We start from the raw sequence: 16,992 nt of genomic DNA on the forward strand, positions 1-16,992 counted from the left end.
CAGGAGAGGTGAAGGAGGTATCTCTGCTACTTCTCAAGTATAAGCACATGCGGCCTTATCCTTCGGAGCCAGCAGGAGAAGAGGTGCCGAGCGTCTTTTTTTTTCCTCCTTCTCCCCCTTTTTACATTTTCAATTTAGTCACAGCATCCCTAATTTCCTTAGATCTGAAGCCACCTCGTGAGACTGGAAGGGAACGATATAGAAGAAAGATGGGGGGGGGGGAAAACGCCAGTAATCTTGTAAAAGTCAGTTTTGAAAAATCAATTTTCTTGTGTGACAAGATTTGCTTAAGGCTTTTCGTTCTGTGAAATCAGCCCATCATCCTGCGGGAACGCATGAAGGAAGTGGCAAGTGTGGTTTGGAATAACTCAGATTAAAGACTGCTAAATTAGGCTTGAGAAGCCGCCACTTCTCCTTGCGAAGGGGGAGGAGATCTGGCTGGAGGAGCCAACGATGCTCCCTTCCCAGTCACCTTCCCAGTCTCCGTGAGCCTGTCCGGAAGGAGAGGTGACCAACGAGTCTGGGAAAACACAACCCCCAGAGCTCCCTGAACCCTACGGATGTTTGAAAGCTTTGCTTGGTAGCAAACTGCTAACACCCAGAGATTTGGGGTGCGAAGTTTGCTGGAAATGAAGAGGCTTTGGAGACGGGTTCACTCCAACGTTGGGAAATGCAGTGCATGAGGGCAAAGCCTCGAAGACTGTTAATGTCTTGTGAGGCTGCCAACTCCTGCCCAATGGGATGCTGGTGCTCTTGGCCAGGATGGGGACGGCCACAACCATGGTGCACCCCATGTTTCAGTGAGGCCTCCTGAAGCATGCCAGCAAAACCCTCCAGCATCCCCCTCCACCGGAGCCAACTCTCCGCCATCCCCCTTCATCTCAGCCTCCATCGGAGCCAACTCTCCACCATCCCCCTCCATCCCAACCTCCATCGGAGCCAACTCTCCACCATCCCCCTCCATCCCAACCTCCACCGGAGCCAACTCTCCGCCATCCCCCTCCATCTCAGCCTCCATCGGAGCCAACTCTCCACCATCCCCCTCCATCCCAACCTCCATCGGAGCCAACTCTCCGCCATCCCCCTCCATCCCAACCTCCACCGGAGCCAACTCTCCGCCATCCCCCTCCATCAGAGCCAACTCTCCACCATCCCCCTCCATCCCAACCTCTACCGGAGCCAATCCTCCACCATCCCCCTCCATCGCAACCTCCATTGGAGCCAATTCTCCGCCATCCTCCTCCATCCCAACCTCCATCGGAGCCAACTCTCCGCCATCCTCCTCCATCAGAGCCAACCCTCTGCCATCCCCCTCCATCTCAGCCTCCATCAGAGCCAACTCTCCGCCACACCCCTCCATCCCCACCTCCATCGGAGCCAACTCTCCGCCATCCTCCTCCATCGGAGCCAACTCTCCGCCATCCCCCTCCATCCCAACCTCCACCGGAGCCAACCCTCCGCCATCCCCCTCCGTTGGAGAGGCTCCATCCACCACAGCAGTCTGGGCTGGCTGCTTCATCACGCATTTCATCTGGTACCTTTAATCATTTCTACATCAGGGAGCGATGCTCAAGAGTACAAAGCGCTTTCCTTCCCCCCCAACCCCCCTTTTTCCTTTTTTCCCTTTCCAGCCATCAGACTCTCTCTCCTCTGCGTTCTCTCCTAATTAGTTCGAGCTGCTTCCGAACATCTCCCACCCGCTTGTTCCCATTACCCTGACAAGCCAGGGAACGGGAAGACAAATCTCCTTGTCCTCACACCTCTCCGAGCGAAGGGAGGCTCTTCCAACCTCATCTCCCCGGGCTCACCTGGAGCCGAGTGCCTCGGCAGAGCCCAGCTTCGCTTCCCAGCTGCAGGGATAGTTGCGCCTTTCCTTTTACTTCTTTTTTTTTTTTTTTTTTATTATTTTTTTAAAGCCTGTCTTTCCCTCTCCGCCTGCCACCCAGCCACGCTCCGCTCCCTGTCAGAGGGAGCTGGCAGATGGGGCTGATGCATCATGAAGGAGATCTGAAGAATTCATTTTCCCGTTATTTTTTTCTTTCCCCGGTTTTCATTTTCACTTCAGAGCAAAGGTCCGGTTGTCTGCGAGGAAGCTACAAAGACAAACCCGGGCAGGAAAACAGAGATAGTCAGGAAAAATGTTACAGTGCCGATAACTTGAGACCTCTGTGTGCTTTGCATTCATTTCAACTCCCGCTTTAGCTGCATTTTGCTATGTCTATAAATTAGATTTATTCCATTGCTGCTGTGAAATGCCTGCGGGCCCCTTCGCTGCTCCGGCTTCTCTTGCCTCCCTCGCCGGGTTTGGCTGCGGGAGGCAGCGGGAGAGGTGAGAGCCCTGCCGAGGGACAGCATATGGACTCGCAGCGTCCTGCCGCCGGACAGACGGCAGCCTTGGCCGTCGGAGGAGGAGGGAGCAGATGGGAGCGGAGGGGAGGAAGGCAGCAAAACCAAGGAGAGCCTGCACGTTGGCGTAAATCAGCGCTTTCCCCAAGCTGGACTGAAGGAGGGAGCTGGTTCGGGGGGAGAAGGTCCTAAGCGTGCCAAGAAATGGCTGCAAAACCAGAGTGACTGGTCCACCTGAAGCTGCCGAGATGCCTCTTGCCTGGACCAGACGTCTGGTGAGCTGCGCCCCACATCATCTCTCCGCAGCCTCCCGGTCAGCGGGGACCCCCGAGGCTCAGCAGGACCGTGCGGGGCTGCCCCAAGTCCCCTGGCAGTCCCCAGCGGAGACACCCGGCTATTTTCCCCCCGTGAGCGTGACACTGAGCCCGATGGACATGGGGGAGCGTGCCCACGCGCCCACGGACTTCACACCTCCTCTGCGGTCACTGGCTGCTCTGCAGCGTGTTTCCGACCCTTGACAGTCCCTTTTAAATATTAATGGAGATGTGATTGCCGTTTAATAAGAGCTTAATATCGCAGATCCCCCTTTCCCCGGCAGAGAGACAGAGATGTGCCAAGCAGGTAGTGGCCTCAGTGACCAGCAGCTCTGGGGGACGCAGGGTACGGGGGCAGGGGGGTGTTCACTTTTATTCTGGGCCCTGAATGGGCAGAAGAAAGTGAGCAACACAGCAGACACGCCAGCTCCCAGGAGGCGTTTTTCAAAGCCGTCTGAATTCCATATTGAAGTATATCCAGGTCTTACAGTGAGGGAAAACGGCCACTGCTGCGCCTTGGCCGCAGGCAGCGCCGGGCGTGCCCGTGAGATGGCTCATTTGCCACTTCTCCATCAAAAGTCGCCGATGAAATGCATCGCCCTGAATGTCTGCATCAGCTTCCCGTGACCCAATAATTCCGTCTGGCCTTTACAGCCTTCGGACCGGTGAACATATTCTGCAGCAGCTAAAGGGAAGAGGCACGGACAACTTTGGTGTCATGGAAGAGCACTGAAGTTCAAATACGCCTTCCCCCGGCCTTTCACCCCGGAACAGGGACGTTGCGCACATCCAGAAGCCCAGCTGACCAAGTGAAGGAGCTACGGAGAGCTAGCTGGAAGACAGAGATCTGCTCCCAGTGCCTGGGGTGATTTATCCTTCTGTTCAATGGTCCCGGCAGCAGGAAAGCATTCCCAAGACTCTTCCTTTCCTATGACCTGAATTCCTCGGCTCTATAGATGAGGCACGCGCCTTCGTCATGACCAGAGGAAATAGGATGCATCCATCTATCAGCCCAGCTTTCCTCACTGCCTGGACACGGGGGCTGACTCCCTTCACTTGGAATCCTGCTTCCGACGCATCCCTGGGGGCAGCCCCCTGGCATGAGGGACCCCATCCGAACGGGTCTGATCCCCCCGAGGAGTGAGCGTGAGGAATTCGGGATGGGAAACCCTGGGTACCGCGCGCGAATCGGTGACGTGCTGACCTTCAATCTGGGCTTCCTCCTCAGCTATAACCACATGCCTAGGGCAGGGGCTCTCTCTTCTCTCTTGCCCTGGGGCTCCGTTTTGGAGAATTTGGGTCTGTGTGTTGAGCCCATGACGGATGGACTGATGGATGAGCTTCTAGCAATCACTCGGTCCAGCCAGCCACGTTCACTGGGGCAGTAAAGGTGCAACGATTCACCCAAGCTAAGCAAGGGCTGGCCATCTGCTCATTCCCTCCTCCATTCCCCGTCCCTTTGATAGGGCTCTCCCCGTTTTGTAATGCTCTTGGCTTTGCTTCTCTTCCACGCAGCGTCACCCAGCAGCACGCACTCTTATCGACCGGCTCTTTGCCGCGTAGCAAAGCAAAGCCACGAAGGAGGTGGTTCAAGTGTCCCGAGCAAACTCTCTCAAGATGCGGCGGTGCCGTTTCCAGCAGGACACGGGGCACGCGCTCTCGGAGAGCTCGACTCCTCCGCGGCAGCTTGCAGCGTCTCATGAATAAGTCTGCTAAGATGCCAGCAGGTCCTGGAACCGTGCAGACGAGACCCAAGCTTAAAAAAAAAAAAGCCGCAACGCTCTGCAGGGTCTGAACTTCTCCTCTGGGTTTGTCAAAACAAAACGTGGGATTGGGTCTCCATGGAATAAACGCCTCTGAGACAGCACGGTGTAAGAGAGGCAGGCCAAAGCACAGGTGATGTGTATTGCCATTGTCTCCTCCTCTTCTCAGAGCTCCTGGAGATCAGGTGCAATTTTTCCGTATCTACCTGAACCCCAACAAACCTGCCACTTTCTCCCCCAAGACCGGCAGCCAAAAGACTCACAGGCCTGTACTTGGGCACGACGTACGATTCTTGGAGACAGCACATCTACCAAAGGCACCTGCGGTCTTCATCCACACGTCTGCCTGAGGCTGGGTGGGAAATGCCCAACCCGCATCCCAACCAGAGCCAGGACGCCGCGGAGCAGGCTGGAGGAACGGGCCCAGCACTGGATCTCTTCCCTGTTGTTGCCCCTTTGCAACAGCGACAAGTCACATCTTTTTGTTTGCCCTGGCGCAACGGCGGAGGGAGGTGAGGACATTGTCTCCCATCAGGTGCATTCGAGCCCCACTGCCTTTAAAGAAAACCTCTTTAAGAAGCCGTTGAGTTTGGATTAATATTTGATGAGCAACCGCGTGCTGTCGGTTCGAAGATAAAACAGTGTTTACCAAACAAGAAGGTCTTTTCTGCAGACCGGAGCCCACTGAGCGAACAAACAAACAAACAACGTTCCCGCCGCAAGCCAAGCCACGCGGTGGGGACGGCGGGGCTGAGGACAGAGGAACACCGCGGGCTGGCTCCAAGCTCCGGCACAGCCCCACCAGTCACCCTGTGCTCTGGGAAGATGATGTGGCTCAAGCCCTGACCCGCAGCTACGGTTCACCAAGCTGGTTGATGCAGGAAGGCCTTCACCAATATTTGGGCAGGCTTCAGCCCAACAAGGGCAGGTGGAGCTTGCTTGGACCGCGCATAATTCAATCCCCGCTTCTGATTTAGGATGGGGAAGAAGCGGTGTAGCACCACCCCCTGGGAGCACCAGCTCCTCCGGGGATGCATCAGCTGCATCTTCTGCCATGGCCCACGCAATTACGGAGAGCTGCGTGCGTCCTTCACGGCCACGCCAGAGCCAGCCGCCTTGCAGCAGCTGGGGAGGGGTAGCTCTCTCTTTCCCTCGACCTCTGTCCGTCCATCCGTCTGTCATAGAATCATAGAACCACAGGGTTGGCAGGGACCTCTGGAGATCATCTCCTCCAACCCCCAGCCAGAGCAGGGTCACCTACAGCAGGTGGCACAGGAACACCTCCAGGCGGGGTTGGAATGTCTCCAGAGACGGAGACTCCATCACCTCTCTGGGCAGCCTGTGCCAGGGCTCTGCCACCCTCAGGGGAAAGAAGTTCCTCCTCGTGTTTAGGTGGAACTTCCTATGCTCAAGTTTGTGCCCGTTACCCCTTGTCCTGTCACCGGGCACCACCGAAAAGAGCCTGGCCCCATCCTCCTGTCACCCCCCCTTGAAGTATTTAGAACCCTTGATGAGATCCCCCCTCAGCCGTCTTTTTTCCAGACTGAAGAGACCCAAGTCCCTCAGCCTTTCTTCACAAGAGAGGTGTTCCAGTCCCCTCAGCATCTTGGTAGCCCTTTGCTGTCCCCTCTCCAGCAGTTCCCTGTCCTTCTGGAACCGGGGAGCCCAGAACTGGACCCAGCGCTCCAGGTGTGGCCTCCCCAGGGCAGAGCAGAGGGGGAGGATGACCTCCCTCCACCTGCTGGCCATGCTCTTCTTGACGCCCCCCAGGATGCCATTGGCCTTTTTGGCCAGGAGGGCCCATTGCTGGCTCAGGGCCATCCTGTTGTCCCCCAGGACTCCCAAGGTCTGTCCCACCCCTCGTTTTGGAAGTGCAATGGTCCCTAGAAATGCAGCTGATGCCGGGGGGTGGCTCGGAATGTCCCACTTGCCCCGTGACTACAAAGACAACGCCATTTACCAAGGTCTCCGCTGGCCTTGGGGGTGCGAGCGCTGTATCGACGCGCGAGAGTGGGATGCGTGTTACCGCCCGGCCTGCGCCAACTCCCCATCGCTCGGCAAAAATCATCATCACCGGCGGAGCCCAAAAGGCTGAGGGACTCTGCCTCTTGCAATATTCAACCTTCCCATCTTCTTCTGCCACTTTAAAGATTCTCTTTCTTACCGCGCGTGATAAATAATAACAGCAAAAAACCACCCCACAGACACACAACAGACATCAAAAGCCCAGGGAAGATTGGCAAATAGAGAGATCTGAAGCGAGCAAAGAGGAGGCCTGGTTGTGAGTCGGTTCACGTAGCCCCGACTTCTGTTGCTTTCCATTAATTTTACCCGCCATCACAGGTGGCAGAACAACGGCGACAGCTAATTACTCTCTCTCGCTTTCCCTTTCTCGCCCGTTCGCTTGCAGCAAAAGAAAAGTCAGTAAATTCCCCAATTCCCCCCCGCCACCACCACCTCCCCGTCCCAGCTTTGTCCACCGAGAGGCGGAGGCGGGTGGGAAGGGGGTTATTAGGGGAAGACGAGGCGGTGCGGTTTGCCCGCGCATACGCTGGCTGCCCTGGTGGAGCCGTTTGCTGCCGCCGCTCCTCCAGCCCGGCACCGCGGCTCTACGCCATGCTCTTGCCTGCAAACGAACCGGCAGAGGCAGGCAGCGGCTCCAGGCAAGGGGAGAGGAAGGGGCAGTTTTCCCCCTCCCCACCGCTGGGCCACCAGGGAGCCTCTTTGGGCTTCCAGCCCCGCGTCCACGGTGGGGACACATCTGTGGAGGTGCTGCCAAGCAGCCCGGGTGCCCTTGAGCCTTTTACCGAGCGGAAGATGCTGCAGCGGCAGCAGCAAGGAGCTGTGGAGCGGCGTTTCGGAGGGCTGAGCTGCTCTTTCGCTGCAGAGGGAACACGATCCCAGGTGGAGGTGGCATAAACCCAAGGCCAGGTGGGGTGTAAGAGCCTACAGAGGCCGTAGGATGTGTCCGTGCAAAGATGGCTCGATGCGGCGAGGGGGAAAACACGCAAACGAGCGAAAACGCCGCCGCCGGGGTTAATTCATCCCTACGCCAAAACCACCCGGCTCATGCCTCACTGCGACACCTCCCCAGCCCTCTGCCCGGCTCCCCCCCTGCCTCCCTCGCCTTGCTTTTGGTGCCACCGGCCTCCAAAAGCGAGTGACAGCCCAGGTGACATCGTGGGCAAACAAAAGAAACCCCTGGGGAAGAAGATGCTCCTTGTCAAGGAATCGTTGCTGCCGGTGAGGAAGAAGGGGTGGGATTTCAGCCCCAGCTTCAGCTGCCGGGTGTCCTCAGCTAAGAAAAGGAGCAGAGGAACCGCGTCCCCAGCAAAGGACCCCCCTGCCCCAGCCCCACCTGCCCCCCAACATCGCGAGACGCCAGCGAATTTTAAGGCAAGAGGGGTTCTGGCTTTTTCTCTTGTTAGAAAAATGCCACCGAGGCCAAACGTTTTGCGGAAACCCGTCAATTTTGACAAAACGTCATTAAATCCTCCCCCCCCGGCCCCCGCAGAAGAGAAGATGCGGCGCAGGCTGTGACTTTCCGCTCGGGCTCTGGGAGCAGATCGCTCCAAGGTCTCCTTTCTAACCAGGTTTTCCTCGCGTTAAAACCCACACGTGTGTGATGTATTATACAGGAGAGCAGGAAAAAAAACCTCTCAAGGAAAAAGCAGCCGCCTTGATTTCATCAAAACTACGTTCCCTCCGGGGGGGTTGGGCGGGGGCAGAAGGAGATTTTCATCTCCGGGGAAATTTGGTTGAAATTTTCCTTCTTACCACCCTAACGAAAAGCCTTAAAAACCCCAGGATTGGTTTAGCGGCTTCTCGCTGACGAGAAGCACGGCTCAGGGATGCTTCCCGGCCCAGCGCCTTTTGGGTGAGACGCTCGACCTCGCTTCTCCTTCCCAGCCGGAAAAAAACCCGGGGCCAAACCCCGCGCGGGACTTACCGCCCCTTGCCAGCTCCAGCAAGGTGACAGCTCGCTCCCGTTGTTCCAAGCAGGGACGGCCCCGCGGGGCTGGCCGTGGATTTAGGCCCCGAAAAGGGGCTTTATGTTGTTTAAGACATTTGTGTTCAGAGCTGTTGACCGACAAACGTATTGGGAGGTATTTAAAAATAAACGGGGGCTGAAGACCAAGATCTGGTATCTCTATCTGAGGATGAGGGAAGCCATAGGAGATAAGAGTGGAGTGGTCCTCTTCCCGCGGACAAAAAAAATATCACGCTTTCTCTCTGCTTTTAAGGCAGAATAAGTTGTTTTGCACCGGTGACGGGGTCCCGAGTGGCCCCGGGGATGACACTGAGCCTTTTCACACCTCCAAGTACCTTACACGTCCCACCTCTTTACTCGCTTTCCCTCCTAGCCAACGTCTCCTAGTTTGGATGTCCCGCTCCAGAGGCCTCCAGGCTTCGGTGCCGAAACGTCCGTTGCCTTTAAATAGTTAAGTGAAGAGCTTTGGGATCTTTTGGAAGGGAAATGAATCCCCCCCTCAATCAATCAGGGCCCTTAAGGGGAAGGAAGCCCCTCCGCAGGGGGCTTTGCTCCTGCAGTGGTAGGGAAAAAGCCTCCTGTGATGTTAACACGTTAAGGGAACTTAAGAAATGAGAAACCCAAAGTGCTCGGATTTTTCATGCCTCTTTTTCCTCCCCCCCCTTCCCCCCCAAAAAAAATCCCTTTTATGAGAAGGCGTAACCTGAAAAAAAGCGCAATTGGTTTCGCTAGCAAAGCCCATCATGAAACGAATCACGAAACGCTTTGCAGCAAAGCAGAAATCCCAGCGCTCGGGCAACAGGACGGGTGACAAGACGCGCGGCCTTGGGACGGGCAAGAAGGAAAGGTGGCGGCCACTACGGGGGACAGCAAAAACCCCGCGCTGACGAGACGGCACCCAAGATGGGAGAAGCATGGTGGGTCCACCTGCTATTTGGCGGAGAAGAGCAATCCAGAATTGCTTTGCCCAGGAAGAACCACGTACCCAGAGGGTGGAAACACCCAAAAGGAAGGAGAAAACCCACGTGGGAGCCCTCAAGGCTGCTCCACGGGACAGGATCAGCCCGGGGTGGGCTCGGGGATGATGTGAAAGCGCCCGTAGCTGAGGATCACGCCAGGTGCCCCGTCTTCGGAGCAGAAATTTTGCCACCGTCTGGTTCCTCGGCCCAAGGCGGTTGTTTTGCCTTCGACCGTACCAGAATCAATCACGGTGTAAGACTCACGTGGGACGTTCGCCCCCGTCCTCCCCCAGATTGTCACGCGCTTCGTTTTCCTTCTAACTGTAAATATGAAAACAGGGCTATTTGTATCTTTGACATTAATTGACTTCTCAAATTAATAACTCTTCTGTGTAACTGGGAACGCAATTATTGCTTTGTTGTGCCGATAGCAGATATCCAGCCGGAAGGAATCGCTCCTACCAGCAAACTTGATGGTACTAATTAAGCTGTACGAGCCTAACAGGAGGCGGGTCATGCTAACCTGTCCCCGGAGGTGCCTCCTCTGCTATTATCAACTGACGCTCTTGCAAAAGCAGAACGGATTGCATGCCTGCACGTGCACGCTCCTAACTTCCAGGCAGGAGCGATGAGCGGCTGATTGCAGCGGTGGGACGGGGGCGTACCTGGTTGCTGTGCAATGTCTCCGCGTTGGCTCAGAAACGGGCCCTCCTGGCAAAGAGCTGGAGTCAGGAGGCTGAGCACAACGCCGCCCTCTCCCAAAGGGTGACTGACGACCCACCGCGCTTTCCGTACCCCTGGTTTTCGTAGAATCATAGAATGGTTTTGGTAGGTTTAGGTTTAGGTCCTGTTGTGTGTGCAGCACCGCACTGAGAGCCACCACCGCGGCCTTGTGGAACACCTGCGATGAAAATCTGATTTCCTTGCAAATCATAGACTGGTTCGGGTTGGAAGGGACCTTAAAGCCCACTCAGTGCCACCCCCTGCGCTGGGCAGGGACACCTCCCACCAGCCCAGGTTGCTCCAAGCCCTGTCCAACCTGGCCTTGAACCCCTCCAGGGATGGGGCAGCCACAGCTTCTCTGGGCAACCTGGGCCAGGGGCTCACCACCCTCACAGCCAAGAATTTTTTCCCAATATCTCATCTCAATCTCCCCTCTTCCAGTTTGAAGCCATCACCCCTCATTCTATCCCTCTACTCCCTGCTCCAGGGTCCCTCCCCAGCTTTCCTGGAGCCCCTTGAGGGACTGGAAGGGGCTGGAAGGTCTCCCCGGAGCCTTCTCTTCTCCAGGCTGAACCCCCCCAGCTCTCTCAGCCTGTCCTCCCAGCAGAGGGGCTCCAGCCCCCCCAGCATCTCCGGGGCCTCCTCTGGCCCCGCTCCAACAGCTCCGTGTCCTTCTGCTGTTGGTGCCCCAGCGCTGGCGGCAGCACTGCAGGGGGGTCTCCCCCGAGCGGAGCAGAGGGGCAGAATCCCCCCCCTCGCCCTGCTGCCCACGCTGCTGGGGATGCAGCCCCGGCTGCGGTTGGCTTTCTGGGCTGTGAGCCCCCATTTTTGTCTGCTTAGACCGAGAAACCTTTGAGAGAAGGGGGCGGGGGGGGGGGGGGGGAGGTTTCAAATGCTACCAGCCCCCGTACCCATACCCAAGAGCCCACCGCAGCGGCTCTGCTCGGTGCGGAGCCATCTGCTCACCTCCTGCAGCAAATGAGTCCGACTCGAATGCAACGCGGCGAGCCACGAGCCTCGCTGCTGCAGGGTACGGCCGCGGTTGCCGTCCTGCTCGTCCAGCCCCGCGGTATTTTGATGACTAGTGACCCAGGGCAGGTTGGGACCGCCTGGCTGGAGGGGGGGAGGGCAGGCAGCCTTCAGCCCAGACCTACCGCAGCGCCAAGTGATGCAATTTCTCCTCCCGCAACAACCTCATCGGTGCCAAACCGAGCCACCCAACCGCCCTTGCCCCGCTCCGAGCTCACTGGAGCACTTAACGAAGATCCCAGGTGGTAAGGGCGACCCTGCCCACTCAATGTCGCACTCAAGCAGCGCCCGTCCCCTGTGTCCCCCTATGTCCCCCCACGTCGCCAGCCCAGGCACCTCCGCTCTGGCTCCTTCTGAGCTCTGCTTCACGCTGCTGGGGATAGAGGCGCGTACGGCGGTTGCTTAAGGGTTACAAAGAGACGGCAATGAAGCTGTATTGTTCAAAGCATAAAAGAGTATGCAAAAAAAAAAAAAAAAAAAGAAACGGAATTTTCCCATAATAGACTTTTCACTCGGCGCGCTTTGCTCGTTATGTCCCCAAACAGATGGCTGCGCCAGCTCGGTGCCAGGCCTCTTAATCCACTCCAAAGCGCCAATGAATCTCTGACCGAGGACTTGCTGCATGCAGCAAAACGCAGCAGACGGCCTAACGCGGAGGCAACTGGAGCCTCTCAACGTCTAACAGCACCATCAAGGCAAGAGCGGCGTCGGGGAGCCATCGGAGCGGGGATGCTGGGAAGAGGACGGCGCCGCAGCAGGTCTCTGCCGCTCTGCGGGCATCACGCGCTGCGCCTGGCTCCAGCCATCGCATCCCCCGGCCGGAGGACGGCAGAGACCATGGCGATGAGCTAGAACGACCACCAAGCAGCGACAGACACGGGAGCAAGCGGAACAGCCACCAGAAAAATGGCAGCCAGAGCGCTCTGGGGTCACCTGGAGGAAATAACTTTGCAGGGTGGCGAACGTGAGAAGCTCTCAGCGGAGGGACGGAGCGAGATGCGCGGTGCCAGCCAGCGGGGACACCGCCTTACCTGTACTGGGTAACGGCAGGGTTGGCCTTGGCGGAGCAGTGGAACTTGACGGTGTTATCCTCCAGGACCGGCTGCGGCTCCACGGACAAGTTCACCAGGGGTGGGTCTGCGAAGAGACAGCGACAAGCCCGTCAGCGACCCGAAGACGCGGCACGGCATCCCCTTGCCCGCTGCCCGCCAGGCTTCTGAGCCCGGAAAGCAAAACTCGGTCGCGAGAAAACATGGCAAAAGCCTCCGGATTCCTTGACGCTGTGACATAATGTTTAGGGCTTTGTAAAGCGGGCTGGTGTCGCGCACACGGCTCTTGTCTTGGAGGCCTTCAGTAAACCAGACAGGAACGGGAGCCACGCGCGCCACTGGATGTAGCATTTCGCGTCAAAACCGTTGACGCTGGCTCCGATTCCCGTGTAAGGAAATAAACTTGCCCGCTTTGAAAAAGCTCCCATTTAATACCGCGCCGTGTAACGATGATCTTTTGTCTATCTGCTAACTTGAAAGTGGCATTTCTGCTCTTTCATCAGCCTAATCATCTCCGCCAAGCACTTATTGGTGTCACAGGCCTTTCGGTTCTTCCCACCGGTGCTCGATTTCTCTTCTTCTTTTACATGATAAGCATCTAAACGCTTTAACAGCAAACAGAATTTAGGAGAGAAGCGATGAATGCAAGCGAGAAGACAAAAGGCTGCGATGTTTAGATGGGGAATAAAAAATATCCAGAGCTGTTTCGCTTTTTCGTGACGTCTGAGAGGGGGTGTTAGACCTCCAGCGTTAGGTTTTAAGGACGGGACCTCACTTGAGGGATAAAGCAGAAAGAAACGGCCTTGGGGAGAGGTTTTCTAGGTGCCTGAAGAACCAGTTGTCCCACTGGAGACTACACTGGGGCTGAGGAGAGGAGCTGAGGCAGCTCTCCTGCCCTTAAGGTAGGAATTTGATGCAGCGTATGCAAAAACGCACCCTAAAATAGGATGTGCTACGCGTTTGCCTCCACCTGCCGTCTCCCTCCTCTTCCCAAATATCTCAGCAACATCCTTCCCAGCTGGAGCACGGGGGAAGGCTGCAGTCGAGGAGCACCCGAGCAGATGGGGCCGGGGGTCAGCCCTGCTGACCCGAGGGAGGCGAAGCTGGTTGGGACCCACCGCCCCAGGGGACCTCCCCCAGGTCGGCGTCGCAGGGCTGGAGGGGGCGTGAGGGACACAGTTTAATGGCTTAAGGACAGGGTTTAGTGCCTTGGGAACATGGTTTAGCGGCGGACTTGGCAGTGCTAGGTTTACCGGTTGGACTTGAGGATCTTAAAGGTCTTTTCCAACCTAAACAATTCCATGATTCTATGATGCTCGATTTACTGCTCGGGTGCCGTGAAGTCACGAAGCCATCCATGGCCCTAACGCAAGCTCAAGGAGGGCCATTGTGCTTAACAGCCATGAAAGCTTCCCCCCCAGCTTCTCCCTCCACCAGCTTCCTCCACACCACCCACATCAGGGTCCTGCTGGAGAGACCTGGCTCTCTGGAAACTGCTCCGCGCCTTCGCTCGAGGGTACGGGCTCTAACCAGGCGTACTGATGCCAGAGCAGCTTGGCTGCCGCCCCCCTTCGGGGTACCATTTGCAAAGGTTAATGGCCACGGGGCAAACCTCACGCGTCTGAGGAGCTGCGGAGGAAAAAGCGACGTGGAGGAAGAAGGCGCGGGAAAGGCTGGCACTGGCAGAGCTGCAGAGGAGGGATGAGGGTGGTGAGACACTGGCCCAGGTTGCCCAGAGAGGGGCTGGGGGCCCCATCCCCAGAGACGTCCAAGGCCAGGCTGGATGAGGCTCTGAGCGACCTGGTCTAGTTGAAGGTGTCCCTGCTCGCTGCAGGGGGTTGGGACTTGATGGCCTTTAACGGTCCCTTCCAACCCAACCCGGTCAATGATTCTGTGAACGGAAAGCAGAAAGTCTGTCCGTGTGCCGAGAGCAGGCCAGCACCCGAAGCAACCCCACGTTATTCCAGCCCGTGCCTGGGCAAGGCCACCGGCTTGGGGATGGATGGGGAATCTCCGAGGTGGCCTCGGCAGTGACCACGGCCGGGCGGCAGCCTGGGCGAGAGGAAAGCAGCGGGCTGGCGGTGTGCTGCAGTGCCTCCTCCTCCTCCTCCTCCTCCGCCGCGTCCCCACCTCATTAGCCCCCATGATATTTACCCAGCCCGAACCCGGCTTTGTTGCGAGCAAAGCCACCTGCCTTCCGGAGGGGAAATTACGACGGGGAAATTATAGGTATTTTCAATTTACCCTAATCTCATTTTAAAAAATGTGCAATTCAAATGACAATAAAGATGGGCGCAGTCGGGAATATAAACGAGCTTCCCTCCCGTAAAGAGCCCAGAGATATCTAGCGGGCTCCTAATTCATTTGCGGGCATCCTGACACTTCCCTATTGTTACACAACAACGGCTAATCACCTTCCTTTGTTAAGTATGAATCACACTTCTCTTTAGTAGCTTCCCCATTGTTTGATGGTTTAGTAGCTATGCCTACGATTTACAGAGGAGCCTCTTTGTATTAAAATGAGCCCCCCTCCCCCCCGGCTCCCTCCTGCACGCAAAATAAAAAAAAAAAAAAATACTAAAAAAAAAGATTAAAAAGGATAAAAAAAAAAAAAAGCGCAAAGGCAATGAATTAAAGTCTTTGAACCTTGCCTTTCGCAAACGGGATTGGGCTTTCTGATGTCGCGAGGCGGCGGGTGGCGTGGGTTGGTGCGTGCGGGTGCGTTTGGGGGGATTCTAAAGCCACCAAAAAAAAAAAAGAAAAAAAGAGAGAGACAAATTGTAACTCATCAGAACGCAATTCCACTTGGTTACAATTATAATTCCTGCCTGGCTTCTTGTAATTAATTTGAACGACGGGATCAGACAGAGCCAGCCTACAGGCCGCCGGGAGGAGAAGCCTGCGTGCAGAGGCTAGCGCGCCCACGTCCCACGCATCCCCGGGAGCACGCTGGCGCCGGGGGACGGCATCGCTCCCCGCCAGCCGCGCGGCCCGTTGGGCACCCGAGAGCAAACCCCTCAGCTCCGTTTGTTTTAAATTAACACCTGGGAAAGGATGGCTGGGGTCACGGGCCGAGCTCCATGGGCTGCAGGCACCTCCAGAGCCCCGGACGAGCCCTTCCAAACCTCTCCCCTAACTCCAAAAGCCAAACGAGGAGGAATGAGGAGCTGGAAGCAGACTAAGATGCCTCTTCAGCTCTGGGCTTTCACGCTCCCCAGCTGGAAGCACGAAAAGGGAATAAAATACTCCAGGGCTACAAGGATAAACGCAGCAGGGGACCCTCCAACGCGGCGACGTGCCCCTCGGTTTGCTCATCACCCCGGCTCACAGACCCCTCCGCCTTCTTTCTCCTCCTGCAAAATATACCGATGCAGTCAAATCCCTTCTTGCCATGGGGGGCTAAAAAAAAAAAAGGTGTAAAAAATGAGCAACTGCCTACGCGTGTGCAGGGGTTGGAGCAAATGGCTTTGGATAAGCAATAACCCGGCTCCTCCCCATCCCGGCACGCTGGATGTGCATTTCCATAGAGCCACTGGGCTCTGGCAGTATAAATAGTTTATGGCATATCAAACTATTAAACATGATTTTAATCCCACTTGTGATGTTCGGTGCATAACTCACAGGAGGCTGACTTTGATGTGGCTGGTGGAACGGAAATCACATCGAACAGATGTTCCAGCTGGAGTCGCTTAGTGTTTCCATTACAGACCCTGCTCTCTGGGTGGGGGGTTTTTTCCAGTTCCTTTTTTCCCCTCCCCTCTTTTTTTTTTTTTTTTTTTTTGGAAGGGGAGGGTTTTATGACTCAGCTGTTTCATTGCTGCTAAGACGGGCAGGCAGTGCCTGCAGACTGATGGGAGCCAAACTTCAGTTGAAAGAGGATATTCTCTGCAGAACCCCCGCCCCGGCGTTGCTTTGCTGAGTGGGAGCATTTTTGATGCTCTTTTGAGTTGCAAAAGCAAACGAAAGCAGGAGGAGGGAGTCACCCGGCTGCCGCTTCCTGGGAGGGATTATTTTCGGTTCTTCGGGATTATTATTCGATGATTTTGCAAGGCCATCTCTTTCGAGCCGTGCAGCTGGGCAACCTTCGCTACGATGGGAACAGCGGAGCCCGGGATGTGCGGGCTCCAGGGTGAAATACGGCAGGTTGCGCCGGGCTGGGGAAAGCTCACCAGCCAAAACCCGCCGCCCACCTCCTTACCCTTGCAGAAACCACTTCTTTTTTCCCTCCCCAAATTCCGCTTCTCTGTTCGGTGTTGGGAGAAGACCCATGGGAAGGCCCTTCTTTCATCACCGGGGTGGTGCAGAAGGGTACGTAGCCTTGACCAGGACAGGTCCCCAGGAGAAACGAGTGGTCCAGATGATAATTTTTCCTTAAGAAAAGTACCTTTGGGTCTTCACAAAGTGAAAACAGCCAGTTGCCTACCAGGTTGGGAAGTGAAACCTAACGGACCGGGCAGCAGCTAGAGCAGACTCTTGCGTCCGGGATGAAATCCACCCCACCGCAGGCTGGTTAATCTGTCTCGGTATTTTTCTATCCCTCCATCACCCATCCAGCGCCGGGAAATTGATATCCTCATTAGACCCCATTAGGAACAACATACTTTTAATAGCTGGATGGGATATTATTATTATTACTTTCACAGCACGGAGTATTTAATGGCTCGGAGTGGCAATCGGCGTTCTTTATTGGGTCTTTCTCTTTTCCAAGCAGATTCCATCGGGCTCAGGGATTCAGCTCACGTCTCCTGCCCCACGCTGTACAGCGCAGTGTAATGATGTCTCCGGCTTCGCGTTGTTTGTGAGAAGGCGTGTGCGTCT

General features: G+C 56.2%; 1 protein-coding gene across 9 annotated transcripts in view; it reads right to left on the bottom strand.

Annotated features, from left to right (window-relative positions):
* KIRREL3 (kirre like nephrin family adhesion molecule 3) overlaps positions 1-16,992 on the bottom strand; it is a 357,155-nt gene that overhangs the window by 41,949 nt on the left and 298,214 nt on the right. For all 9 annotated transcript variants that reach the window (XM_074560973.1, XM_074560972.1, XM_074560971.1 and 6 more), the window contains one exon: positions 12,157-12,262. In XM_074560973.1, the coding sequence (XP_074417074.1) occupies positions 12,157-12,262 (106 nt within the window). The remainder of the gene's footprint in view (positions 1-12,156; positions 12,263-16,992) is intronic.

The sequence above is a fragment of the Larus michahellis genome, chromosome 17 (genome assembly GCF_964199755.1).
Source record: "Larus michahellis chromosome 17, bLarMic1.1, whole genome shotgun sequence".
Classification (NCBI taxonomy): Eukaryota; Metazoa; Chordata; class Aves; order Charadriiformes; family Laridae; genus Larus; species Larus michahellis.